The 13,680-nt window shown below is 44.5% G+C and overlaps 1 protein-coding gene across 9 annotated transcripts in view; it reads left to right on the forward strand.

Annotated features, from left to right (window-relative positions):
* dgki (diacylglycerol kinase, iota) overlaps nucleotides 1-13,680 on the forward strand; it is a 167,391-nt gene that overhangs the window by 57,454 nt on the left and 96,257 nt on the right. For 7 of the 9 annotated variants that reach the window (XM_052030154.1, XM_052030146.1, XM_052030149.1 and 4 more), the window contains 5 exons: nucleotides 4,289-4,363; nucleotides 8,449-8,505; nucleotides 10,049-10,117; nucleotides 10,996-11,067; nucleotides 13,514-13,630. In XM_052030154.1, coding sequence (XP_051886114.1) covers nucleotides 13,538-13,630 — 93 coding nt within the window. In that variant the 5' untranslated portion in view covers nucleotides 4,289-4,363; nucleotides 8,449-8,505; nucleotides 10,049-10,117; nucleotides 10,996-11,067; nucleotides 13,514-13,537. The remainder of the gene's footprint in view (nucleotides 1-4,288; nucleotides 4,364-8,448; nucleotides 8,506-10,048; nucleotides 10,118-10,995; nucleotides 11,068-13,513; nucleotides 13,631-13,680) is intronic. The other 2 variants (XM_052030148.1, XM_052030147.1) reach the window with 2 other exon arrangements.

Genomic DNA, 13,680 nt, shown 5'->3' on the forward strand with positions numbered 1-13,680 from the left:
GGAGCACAGGCAGACAGGTGATAGGTGAGTCCAGGCGAGGGGGGGAAGGTTGGGGGAGGGGGGGGAGTGATGCAATAAGCTGAGAGGTGATGGGTGGAAGAGGCAAAGGGCTGAAGAAGAAGGAATCCAGTAGGAGAGGGCAGTGGACCATGGAGTAAAGGGAAGGAGGTGGGGAATAGATGGGCAGGTTGTGAGGGCAGGAGAGGGGGCCACAAGAATGAGGGAAGACAAAAGGGTTGGGGGTGGGTGTTGGGGGAGAGAGGAGGGGCTACTGGGAGTTAGATGTTGGTGTTCCTTGGCCATAGCATCAGTGTGGCTGGACCAGGGCAAATTGAACAGAACAATCATTTAAACAAAAAATATAAGTAACTTCAGCATATTGCACTGAAAGTCACTTGCAAACTAAATCATTGGTTCCAGACCTGAAGTGTGTGATCCTCTTATGGGGGAAGGGCACTAAATCTGACACAGGAGGCTTATGAAACTTGAACGCTGTTGAGGTAACTTAAATACTTCATTTTTAAAAAAAATCACTAAATACAGCTGCACTTGGCATGTTGGTAACCCCAGTCATGGGGCTGCTGGAAATTCCGATTCCCCAAGACAGACCCATCTTCTTAAAATGAGCAGCTTCTGACATCATCTGGTGAGAGTGGGGGTGGACTGTACTTAGGAACAAGTGGGCTTTCATTCAGAAACAGCTGAACTAAATAGTGTGCAGTACCGCAGATTGTCCGTCGGTGGATGACATGGAGTAACCCTCGCTGAGAGTCGGTGACTAAACCGGACAGAATGAACCTACTGAAACGGTCCGTCAACTTGACCGAGAGATCCCTGTCTTTTCCCTTCCTTTGTGTACTTGGAGGACAGTTTAAAGACCAGAAGATATAGGAGTGGAATTAGGCCATTCGCCCCTCTGGATCTGCTCTGCTATTCAATTATGGCTGATTTCTTTTTCTTTTCTCAACCCCATTCTCCTGCCTTCTCCCCATGATCCTTAACCCCCTTACCAATCAAGCTGGATAGGGTAGTTAAGAAAGCTTATGGGACGTTAGCATTCATAAGTCGTGGGATCGAATTTAAGAGTCATGAGGTAATGATGCAGCTCTACAAAACTCTGGTTAGACCACACTTAGGGTACTGTGTCCATTTCTGGTCCCCTCATTATAGGAAGGATGTGGAGGCATTGGAAAGGATACAGAGGAGATTTACCAGGATGCTGCCTGGTTTAAAGAGTATGCATTATGAGGAGAGACTTAAGGGAGCTAGGACTTTACTCTTTGGAGAGAAGGAGGATGAGAGGAGACATGATAGAGGTGTACAAAATATTAAGAGGAATAGATAGAGTGGACAGCCAGTGCCTCTTTCCCAGGCCACCAATGCTCAATACAAGAGGGCATGGCTTTCAAGTAATGAGTGGGAAGTTCAAGGGAGATATCGGAGGAAGGTTTTTTACTCAGAGAGTGGTTGGTGCATGGAATGCGCTGCCTGGGGTGGTGGTGGAGGCAGGTACATTGGTCAAATTCAAGACATTGTTAGATAAGCATATGGAGGAATTTAAAATAGGGGGATATGCGGGAGGAGGGGGTTAGATAGTCTTCGGCGAGGTTTAAAGGTCGGCACAACATTGTGGGCTGAAGGGCCTGTTCTATGTTTTATGTTGAACCTATCAGTCTCTGCCTTAAATACACCCAGTGACTTGGCCTCCACAGCCCTCTCAGGCAACGAGTTCCAGAGGTTCACAACCCTCTGGCTGAAGAAATTCCTCCTCATCTCAGTTCTGAAGGGACATTCCCTTATTCTGAGGCTGTGCTCTTGGATCTTTAGGCCGATTAAGAGTGTAACATATTACCTGAACAACTCAGATCAAAATCCAATTGGGGGTTCAGGTTTGGACTGGTGAAGGTGAGCTTTAGTTCAGATGGAAACACAACTTGTTCCCCCCTAATGTGTAAACCAAAGAATATTGCCCAGTATAGACCCTGGTGAGTAAATCAGAGTGATCCTGGTGTTACTAAATCTGAGAATGACCCTCAGATTGAATGGTTCTCAGAGTTTCCCTTCAGAGATGATGGCTGACAGTGAATCCCTGTCTGTATCACAATGAGTAAACTGAACTGACCACAGTTGTAGGTCACTGAGTAAATTAGTGCGAACCAAAGATACCAGTTGGTAAATCAGAGAGTGACCTCAGTGGAGATCTCTGTGAGTAATTCAGAGTGTGGCTTGGTAGCAGCACCACTGATGAGCAGAGCTGCCAGACTACTAAAGCTCTATACAACACTAGCCAGACTACCATGTGAGTACTGTGTCCGGTTCTGGCCACCATATTGGAGGGAAGATGTGATTGCTCTGGAAAGGAGATTTACGAGGATGTTGTCAGGATTGGAATATTGTAGCTGTGAGGGAAGATCAGCCAAGCTGGGGCTGTTTCCTTTTAAATGGTGGAGGTCGTGGAGAGGGTTAAGTGTAGGAGTACCTTCTCCAGAAGGACCACAGCAGTTCAGGAAGCTGCTCACCACCAGCATCTTAAGGATCACATAAGAGAGGCAATGAATGTTGGCCGGAGGAGTGATCCTCACATCATGGAGAAGGAATTTTTAAAAAAAAGAGCTCTAAGTTATCATCAATAAGCCAGACTGCAAACGTAAGGAAGGTTATTGTGAGTAAGTCAGAGAATGCCCTTAGTGAAGATCATTGTAAGCATTGATTGTCCCACTGAAAATCGAGAGTTATCCTGATGCAGATTACTATCTCTAAACCTGAGGATAGTCCTTGCTGTAGATCTTTATGGATAATTCAGGATGCCCACCTAATAGATCATTGAGTAAATAAGATACCAGTCAAAATAAGACACTACTACTAATGATCCTTGCTCATCAATGAGTAAACCTGGGACAGATCCTAATGAGCGCTATTGCACGCAGTGTGAGAGCCACCCATGGTTTATTTTGCACTGTGTACAAACCATAGAATGAAATATTGTAAAGGTCAGAATGACCAAAGCAAAGGAGGTCCTTAGGGAAGGTTATTTTGAGAAAATCAATGGATGGCTTCTCTGTAGATTATTTACTTAATCCGAGAGTAATTTTTGTGTGTTACTGAGTAAATCAGAGCATCTCCCCAACGTGGATCATTTTGATTAAACCAGAGAGTGACCCATTATAAATATCACCTTGGATAAATCAGGTGGTGAGAATATAGATCACTATTGCACAGTGGTGTCACTAGTAGAGCTGCTGGCCCACAGCTCCAGCATCCTGGGTTCAATCCCGACTTCGGGTGCTGTCTGTGTGGGGTTTGCACGTTCTCCCTGTAACTGCATGGGTTTCCTCCAGGTGCTCCAGTTTCCTCCCACATCCTAAAGACGTGCAGGTTGGTAGGTTAATTGGCTGCTGTAAATTATCCCTAGTTAGTAAGTGAGTGCAGAATGTGGCAGAGTAAAGTAGGTTAGAGAAGGATTAGTATCAAACTGGGTGCTCAATGGTCAGCAAGGGCTTATTTGGCCAAAGGGCCTGTTTCTGTACTGACTGACTCTCTCTGACCGAGTGACTCAGACAAATCAAAATCACAATTGAAAATGGCTGTAAGCAAGTTGAGTCCTACAAACCATCACTGCATGCAAATCAGAGAATGATATCTAGTGAAAGTCAGTGTTACTGACCATTAAATACATCATGGGGTGACCACAGTGGGTGTGACCTATAGCAGTTATCATTATTGATAAATTCAAGAGTTATCTTCCGTGAAGTTCATTGTCCATAAAACAGAGAGTAACCTAACTGAATATCCCTGTGTATCACTCAGAGTAACCCTAGTGAAAGTTACTGTGTAAACCATAGTATGGCCAGTGAAGATCACTAAAAGTAATCAAGACCATTAAATACATCATGGGGTGACCACAGTGGGTGTGACCTATAGCAGTTATCATTATTGATAAATTCAAGAGTTATCTTCAGTGAAGTTCATTGTCCATAAAACAGAGAGTAACCTAACTGAATATCCCTGTGTATCACTCAGAGTAACCCTAGTGAAAGTTACTGTGTTACCAGTGAAGATCACTAAAAGTAATCAGAGAGTGACCTGAGTGAAGACTATTGTGGGTAGATCATAGAGTACATGGAGAGAAGATATCAATTGAAGATCACTGATTAAATGAGAGAAGATTATTGGGAATAATCAGTGAAGATCATAATGAGTGAAGCATTTTTGGGATAGATCCTGTAATTCTATTGTCTGGCTTTGTTGGTTTTTACATTATACTTTTTGTAAACTTAATCCCTTATAGAAGTCAGTTCCAAGGAGGAAATGTGCAGCGTGCAAGATAATTGTGCACACAGTGTGTGTGGAGCAGCTGGAAAAGGTAAGATGCTCTCTGTCCTCCAACATTAGTCCTATATTTACAGGTCAACATGTTAAGTAATGAGACGGTTTTGGAAATACTGTTTGCTGATTCATATTTCTCTTATTGCCCCAAAATCAGGCATAACTAAAGTTCCTGAAATGTCAGTATAATGAAGTGATTCTTTCCTCCATGGGATCATTTTCTTGCACAGTTTATTATCATTTCAGAACATTCAGAAGACCACAACCATACCATGTTCTCCTGTTAATCGTATTCAAATAGTTGCATTAAAAAAACACATTGCTTCCAATTAGCTGAGCTTCCCTGTCAAACCCAGCAATTATGGCCCATTGAAAACCACGAAGCAGGTAAGGTAACAAGAAAATATAGGTTAAAAAATATTTGCTTTTCCTTCAGGGAGCAGTAAGAAAATGAGATACAAAAGTGGAATGGTGTATAGTAGTAAGCCATGAGGAAGGATAGGTTATCTCAGGATTCATGGGCAAGAAAGATCACACCAAATTCTGGATAAATGCCTCTATATCTCTTGCTGTTCCATGCATGTCTACAAAAGTTAGCGCAGAATTTCTTCCATCCTTCAGTACCAGCCATTTACAGATTCCTGCTGGAGATTGCACGGGCAGTTTTAGAGGTACTAGTGCATTCAGTTGTGTTCAGAAGATGGCCGGATGGATTGATCTGGGCAACTGGGTGTTTGTTTCTCCGGAGGTGTGGAGAAATGATTGGCTAGAGTCATCTTGTCATACAGCACAGAAACAGGCCCTTCAGCCCACCATGTCTATGCTGACCTTTTGCGCATCTACACTAATCCCATTTGCTGCTTTGGAACAGCATCCTTCTATAAATAGTGTCCTTATTTAAGGGTCTATCCAAATGCCTCTTAAACGTCGTGATTGTATCTGATTCCTCCACCTCCTCCTGCTTCTCTGTGAATATGGGGATGGGTGTCCACTTACAAAAATCATGCATTCTGACAAGTCCACCCACTGTACTTCAGAAAGTAGTTAATTGGCAGTAAGGAGATACGAAAGGGGCAGCTATATAAATGAAAGTCTTTTATGCTCATTGTTTCCTATCATGTGACGACGTATCGTACGGTACAAATTCCTTCTGGTACGTTGCTTTAGAGCAGTGGATCCCTGAATAATTATTGCCCAATACTTCCAAAGGCTTGCTGGTTATTAAGTGTTTCCCGTCAGTGCCGGGCATATTATTGCCGCAACCACATTTGAAATACTTTGGATAGTAAAGAGCACCTTGTTGTCGAAAGAACCTGCGTGTGTTGATTGAGTGCAACTTGACATCTCTGAGAGAGACACGCAGAGCTGAATTTGTTCTCTTTGGAGGATTGTCAGACATTTGGCAATATAATGGTATAACATTGGGAAGACTTAAGTAAGGCTTAAGTAACAGTAGAAAGATATTTCTTCCATGGAAAATAAACTCCCTGCTAGAGCAGTTGCTTAACAAGATACTGGATGAATGTACGGTGTGAAATGGGGCCTACGTTGTAAGGGATAGAGACAGATGGAGAGTGAGACGGAATAGAGATATAAAGCTAGAGATAGACGTGGAGTTGGAGGTGAGGCAGAGGTATTTCAGGTAGACGTAGATATAAAGGTATGTGTGTGAAGATATAGATGAGATTGAAACTAAGCTAGAGAAATCGTATAATTGGAATTAAGATAGATATGGAGCTGTGGATAATTATCCTTGACTCTTGAGTTACTCATACTGTGGAAATGTCACGCTACAAAATACAACTTGTCAGGCAGCATTGATTTAGGATCTGAAGATGGTCTATCATTTGGAAAATGTTGCTCATTTGCTCAGTGACGTGGAGGGAAATGTTATACACAACCATTCCTTGGGTGGGAGGCAAGTCTGTTCAATCACTTGTCACTCATTACACATCACATGTTATACACAGCCTTGACAATTGACCTTTAGAACTTGGTCCTAAATGTCCGAAACCTTATCCTGAGATTGTGACCCCTGGTTCTAGACTCCGTAGCCAGGGGAAAGATCTGCTCTTTAAGTTTCAGTGAGGTGGCTTCTCATTTTCACAGTGACCCAGCCTACTCAATCTCTTCTCATAAGGCAGACCTGCTGCACAGACCAGAAAGGGGAGCTAGTATGCCTGTTCCCCAGAGGAAGAGGTCGCACATCATTCCCACCCCAGCAGAATGGATCAGGTGAGGTGCGTACGTGAGAAGTTGCTGTGGATGACGGTGGAAAGGTTTGGCACCTTATGCAGTCTGCTGGAGAAATGACAGCGAGCCTCACCCAGGGTGACCTTGTCTGGAGATCAGACAACTGACAAGTGTTCAGACTGCAGTCGGTGTTAAGTGGCTAATCAGCAATTTAAATAGTGCAGTGACAGTGAGTGGAGCTCTGTGATGGTACAGTTGCCAAAGTGGCCAATGATCACTCTGAAATGGAAGAATATGACCCAATAAACAGATGACATTATGGTGCGTGCCTGACGTGTGCTGCTTTGTTTGTGTGGAATTCTTACACGTTCTATGTTTCTCGCATCTGTTTGTCATTTGCTTGCAAAAGAGTGGAAATTCAGTGACATCCCACTTATAGACAACACGCTGCCTAATCTGCCTCCTGTAGCCCTGAGAACTGTATCGTGCTGCTGTCGTTCTTGCCACGGATGCTTCTGCCAGTGGCTGGAGGCAGTTTTGTGTCATGTTAAGCAATAAGCAGCATCAAAGAGTGAGTATTGTTGACGGAAGTACGGATGTGGAGGGGAAGTGGAGGCAGTGTGAACATTTACAAGTTATCAGAGTGTCTGAGACTGGCATAGTTTCTCCACTAAAATCATTAGGATCCTCACCGCTACCTCCTCATCCCACTCTAGCTAGTTCCATCAGCTCAGTTTATAAAACTTTGACTTTAGAAGCTCAGAGGATGATCCAGTCTGCCTGATAAAAGATTTTAGCTTGGAAATGGGATGATGGAGAGCTTTTTTTTAAAATACGACCTGATCCAAAATTGATTTTGCTTGGAGGAGACCACATTTGTGATCATCTCCGGGGAAATCTGTCCTATAGGACTGGCTACCTCCATGCCTAATCCACTTCAGGAATGACATCACAAAGCCCATAAGATAAGATCTCTTTATCAGTCACACGTACGTCGAAACGCACAGTGAGATGCATCTTTTGCATACGGTGTTCTGGGGGCAGCCCGCAAGTGTCACCATGCTTCCGGCGCCAACATAGCATGCCCACAACTTCCTAACCCATACGTCTTTGGAATGTGGGAGGAAACCGGAGTACCCGGAGGAAACCCATGCAGTCATGGAAGAGAATGTACAAACTCCTTACAGACAACGGCGGGAATTGAACCCAGGTCACTGGCACTGTAAAACGTTACACTAACCGCTACACTACCATGCCTGCCCAACACTTGTACCATCACAAGTTGGACTTCGGAGCTCCTTGCTGCCAACCTTTTGGGTCACTCTCAGTAGCACATCACACTGCACTCTTACTTTTCTTGCTATTTAAAGGAAGACTGTGTCGACATCAGGAGCAGCTTTGGGTTGCTCAGACAGCTCCCGAGGTCTGCAGAGTGTCATAGTGTCTTATGGCACGGAAACAGGCCCTTCAGCCCACCAAGTCCCTGCCATCCATCAAACACTCCTTGACACTAATCCGGCATTAACCACATTCCCACTGTGTTTAAATTTAACCCGGAGTGTTTCTCCCCCAGCTCATTCAATGGGTGCCTCAGTGATGACACTGCTCAGTTACTGCAGTCTCCAAGGCAGCTGGGGCAGGGGGCCGCCTGTGAGGAGTCTGGTCCCACAGGTTCCCCAGACTCCTATGTCCTGGCTCTACCTGTCTGATGTGTGTTGTATTCACAGGCTCAGGCTTTCGAAGTCTGTCTTCGCAGGAATATGCGGTACAATGATGTGGAACGCCCTGCATACAGTGTGCAAAATAACTGGTTGCTTTTATCATTTCCGAGTCTCCCCTGAAATCCTTACAGGGGTGAGCTTGGATGATAAGATCGGATCGGAACAAAACCTGATGCTGTACTTTTTTTTTATTGTTCACTTCATTTAGATAAGCTTCCGCTGCAAGCCAACCTACCGAGAAGGAGGGAGCCGTTCTCTTCGAGAGGTAACAGAAAAGATCCTCAAGTTGCAGCTCTGGTTTTGCAATATTTTCTTTTGACAATATGACAAAGAGGAGCAGAATATCTCTTGTTGCAGGGGGATTGATTATTGATCAATGGAACCATAGGTTGTAGTGAAGCCATAATGAATGGTGACCCATGTATTGGGTAAAATCATTGTTTGGTGCAGTGTTGAGTGATGCTAATGGCCTTGGATTATATTTGCTGTGCATTGAATTAACTGTGGATGAGAGAATCAATAATTAGGAGTTACAGTGGATGCTATCAGGAGGATATCAGCAGGGACCAGGTCACTGCAGGTTCCCTCCTGTGTATGTGAGCATTAAGGTAAAGGCAAGGTAGGATGCAGATGGGAAACTGAAAGAAGTGTCAGAGGGCGGCCAGTGCGTGTCAAGATACTACTTAATGTGACACAGGAAGCAAATATGCAGCCCATTGGGTACGTGCCAGCTCCCAAGAACAATCCCTTCAGTCCCATTCCCCTGCTTAGTTCCTTGTTGCCTCGTAGCTGACTCCCCTTGCATATCATCAAATCCTCCTTTGATTCATTTGCCACTTGCCTGCACTAGGGGTAGTTTATTGCCCAATTAAGGTACCACCATGCCTTTGGAATGTGGGAGGAAACTGGAGCACCACTGGGGTAAATTGATTTATTATTGTCACACGAACCGAGGTACTGTGGAAAAACTTTGTTTTGTGTGCCATCCATACAGATCATTCCATCACATCAGGGCATTGAGGTAGTACAAGGGAAAAGCAATAACAGAATGCAGAATATCATGTTATAGTTACAGAGTAAGTGCAGTGCAGGCAGACAATAAGGTGCAAGGGCCATGATGAGGTAGATTGTGAGGTTAAGAGTCCCTCTTGGGTTAAAGGGAGAACGTGCAAACTCCACACAGACAGCACCCAAGGTCAGGATTGAACTGGGACTGTGAGGGAGGAGCACTACTAGCTGCGCCACTTTGCCCCTCCAGTGGACTCGGTGGGGATTGTAAGACTTGAAGAATTGTAACTATACCTGGTTGTGTTATGAAGTACAGGAGTGCAGACATGTTATGCAGTTCCAGGGGCTCTGCACTGCATGAAGACACAAGAGACTGCAGATGCTGGAACCTAGAGCAACGTGCAATCTGCTGGAGAAAGTCAGCGGGTCGAGCAGCATCTGCTGGGGGGGAAAGGAATTTGTCCTGATGCGGGCTTTCAACCCGAAACCTCGACAGTTCCTTTCCTCCCACAGATGCTGCTCGACCCACTGAGTTCCTCCAGCAGATTATTTGTTACTCTGCACTGCATTATGATGTTACATTGAACTCAGTATTTATTTGTTAGCAACCTGTGGGTTGATTATAGTCTGTACTTCTGTCAGTTATTTATCCAAACCCACCACAGCTCTGGTGATCACAGCCAGCTGGAGGAAAACAGCTCGTTTGAGTAGGAGGGAATTGGGTTATATTCTTATTGAGTTATATAACATTGAACCTTAAAAAATGATGTTTTAAAGTTGTACATGTGTGATCTCTTCAGCAGAGCTTTGTCAGACATCACTGGGTTCACAGGCGCCGCCAGGAAGGAAAATGCAGGCAGTGTGGGAAGGTATGAATCAGCCTTCCATTTGTACTGCTAATAACCACTCGTTCCCCTCTGTCATATCCCAAACGTTTTTCCAAGACAAGGATGGTAACTGTTCAAGTGAGACTCCTGGATTCTTCACAACACGCATCTCCTCTGTTTCTGATGAGGAGTGAGGGGGTCATGTGTGGGCTCTTGTCCCTAGACTATCCTTTACTGGGCTCTGCTTGGGACTATCATGTGGGTTCCACAGCCCTTGGTACAATAATGAGTTGAAGTTACAATTGAGGAGAGCACCAATGTCCACAGTAAGCTCTTCAAAGCTTAAACGAAGCTTAGGAATTATCCTTTTATTTTTTTCTTTAGCCTCTAGATCTCAGGGTTAGCTCCACATCTGGTGGGATTTGGCTCTATGAAGGCATGGGTCTGGACCATACACTTTCTAACCATCACACCGACACGGTGCTCATGGAAGTCCAAACAAGGGATTGGTTGGTCCCACCACGCAGAGGAGAGGGCTTCTCCACCACTTGGAAATCAACCCTCAGGGAAATGAAAATGCTCCCATAGTTCTCTTTTCCATTTTGTGGGAAACCTATTGCCAAGATTGCACTTCTTCAGTCTGCTCATGGTTTTTGGAGGTCAGATGAGAGGAAGGAGATCTGAGTGAGAAGTATTTTACAGAGAGGATGGTTGATATCTGGAATGTACTGCCAGATGAAGTGGAATCGGATGCAATCACCATGTTTAAGAGACATTTAGACAGATACTTACATAGACAAGGCATAGAGGGTCTTAATGTGACTGGGCTTAGTGTTGATGGGCAAAATGGTTGGCATGGCCACGGTGGGCCGAAGGCCCTGTTTCTGTACTGTGTGACGCCCTGACCCTCTGTTTTGCAGGGTTTCCAGCAGAAGTTTTCATTCCACACGAAGGAAATCATAGCCATCAGCTGTTCCTGGTGCAAGCAGGCAGTAAGTAGCAACCACAGTTGTCCAAAATGGTCTCACTGCGGCCGGGTCTAGAGCTGGTCACCCCACCTTTGTGTTGCCGAGCTGTCTCTTGGGAGAGAGGGAGACCAATGAAACTAGCTTGGCCAAACATTGCGCGTGCTGGGGATGGTACTCCGAGTTATTGGCGAGGTGAGAATGCAAGAAGAATTTACTGCATGAATCTCTATGATCATTACACCTGCGTCCAGCAATGCGAACAGTAGCAATGCAATGTGGCAGGTGAATGACCTGGGTAATTTCTGGGCAGCACAAGTGGACGTGATGTTGGTCCGTAGCCTTCGTATGTGGTCCCTAGCTACCCAGGGCATCTTTCTGCACTTGGGTGAAGGGGCTGGTTGAGTCCCTGCGTGCAGACAAACAGGTCCAACGGATGGGACAACGCTTCCTCTTGCCTCCTTTTCATTTTGAGGAATGATGGATAAAGAGATTCAGCAATGATCCTGATCCTCCTCCCTGCAACTGGCAAATGAGAATAATGGGAGGAAATGTGTCGTCTGGGGACCTGTGATGCCCTTTACAGGCACAGGGGACATATTGACTTGTGTTGAGCTGGACCACTCTGTACAGGAGATGCAGGGGAAATGGAAGCCATGGCTTGGTCCCCAGAACAACAGCGTCAGGTTGACTGTGAGGGTGTTTGAATCCGGAGGTCTGAGTAAACAATAGAGGATCCCATTTCTTCAGTCAGCAAGTGGACAGAGGAAATGAGAAGGAATGTGAAACATTTTGACTCCCACGTCCTGCGTTACTAGTTTATCAGCAAGATAACTGTAATAAAGTTGATTCTTGAGGGATTCGTGAATATATTATGATTTATGACTCCATTATATAAAATGCCAAGGTAGCACAAACCCTGATTTTGGTGCTCAATGCGTATTGCAGTAACAGAGCATTTGTCTGTTAAACAACATCATCAGCACTTGTCATTACTGTAAAACTGATAATCTGGGACTTTGGTACTGGATTAGCAGATTTTTCTGGACTGTTTTGCTGTTTTTCCTATTAATACCACAACACAATTTGATTTTACCTTTTTTTTTACAACAGTATAATAAATATTCCAGTGGACCCAGAGAGTTTAAGGGGAGTTGGGAAATATTCAAGCGTTTTGGACCCCGGCTCCAGCCACAAACCCACCCACGTTCCTGACCACTGGGGTTCCGGACTTCAGGTCCCGGCTCCAGCCAGACGCTCAGCAGCATTCCGGATCCCAGCCCTGACCACGTTCTGAACCCCTGGCTCAGGCTGCACATTCTGCCTGCATTGTGGGTTCCTGGCTCACGTTTTGGACTAATGAGGGAGCCAGATGCCAGACATCAAGATTTACGAACCATCGGATGCCAGATTATAAGAGTTTTACTGCAGCTGTAAAACATTTCCTGATCTATAGGTTATTGCTTGCATTAAGAGATCCTGGTGGATCCCAGCCTTGCAAGTTTTGGGCTCCATGATCTTCCTGAATGGAATTATAGTTCAGTCTCACTTAGTAGAACGGGGGACCTGTTTCTGCTCTGGTATGTGTGTCTAGTTATCCTTGTTATCTGGCAGTGACATTGGTAAGCTTAAAACTGACTTATTTATAAGTCAGTTCTTGCATGGTATGGTCAAGGAATCCAACCTAGGGTGCAAGCTTCATGTCAAGAGTAGTGCTGTTAATTTTCCATTGTCATTGTGTACTTTGGTACAATTGAAACATTTGCAAGTTTTCTCTGCATTAACCCTTTGTTGTTCTTTAGCAACTTCAAATGTTTGCACAAGCCAATCTGGTAATTTATTTAATAGCCGAATATCTAGAGGTCAGTGTGATGCCTTTGAAAGTATTGGCTTTAGAGAAAGCTTGAAACACATCAGAAGCAACCTATGAAATGTTGCAGTCAGGAATATTGTCTCGTGTCGCAATAATTTAAAGACAGTCTTTAAAAGTTGGTGTCCACAGGTCACCTGGTCAGTTTAGATGCACGCTTATTGGAAAGATATAAATTTAGATCGACCATACTTCGTTGCTGCCCATGTATTGTTGGTGGTCTTCCTGCACTATTGAGGGTGCAAAGTGAGGGATGGTCCTTTCTGGACAGTTATTTGTGTGCGTTAAAGGATTGCTTCTTCTCGATACCAGTGGTCCAGGATAAAGTGGGACCTAGTTAATTAGCTGTTGTTCCACATCAAGGATGGAGACTTGTTTTGTACCAAAGTAAGGAATAATCCTTACCAGAGATAAAAATGGGAACCACTCAGCAGATAAGACAGCGTTTCTGGAGAGTGGAAGAGAGTTTAACATCTCAGGTCAGTGACTTTTCATCAGAACAACGGTTTTGTGTCAGGTTTTACTGAGTAGTGGGTTGGTCAAGGGGAAGTGCTTTGTAAAATTATTTAACTAACTTTTGTCAAACTGCTTCTTCTCTTTCAGTTTCACAATAAAGTGACATGTTTCATGTTGCATCACATCGAGGAGCCTTGTTCGCTAGGTGTGCATGCGGCAGTCATTGTACCCCCAACATGGATAATAAAGGTGAAAAAACCACAGGTATAAAGCACAGAGCACCTGTCATCTGCCTCATCTCCATTCTCAGTATT

Source organism: Pristis pectinata, chromosome 15 (assembly GCF_009764475.1).
Source record: "Pristis pectinata isolate sPriPec2 chromosome 15, sPriPec2.1.pri, whole genome shotgun sequence".
Classification (NCBI taxonomy): Eukaryota; Metazoa; Chordata; class Chondrichthyes; order Rhinopristiformes; family Pristidae; genus Pristis; species Pristis pectinata.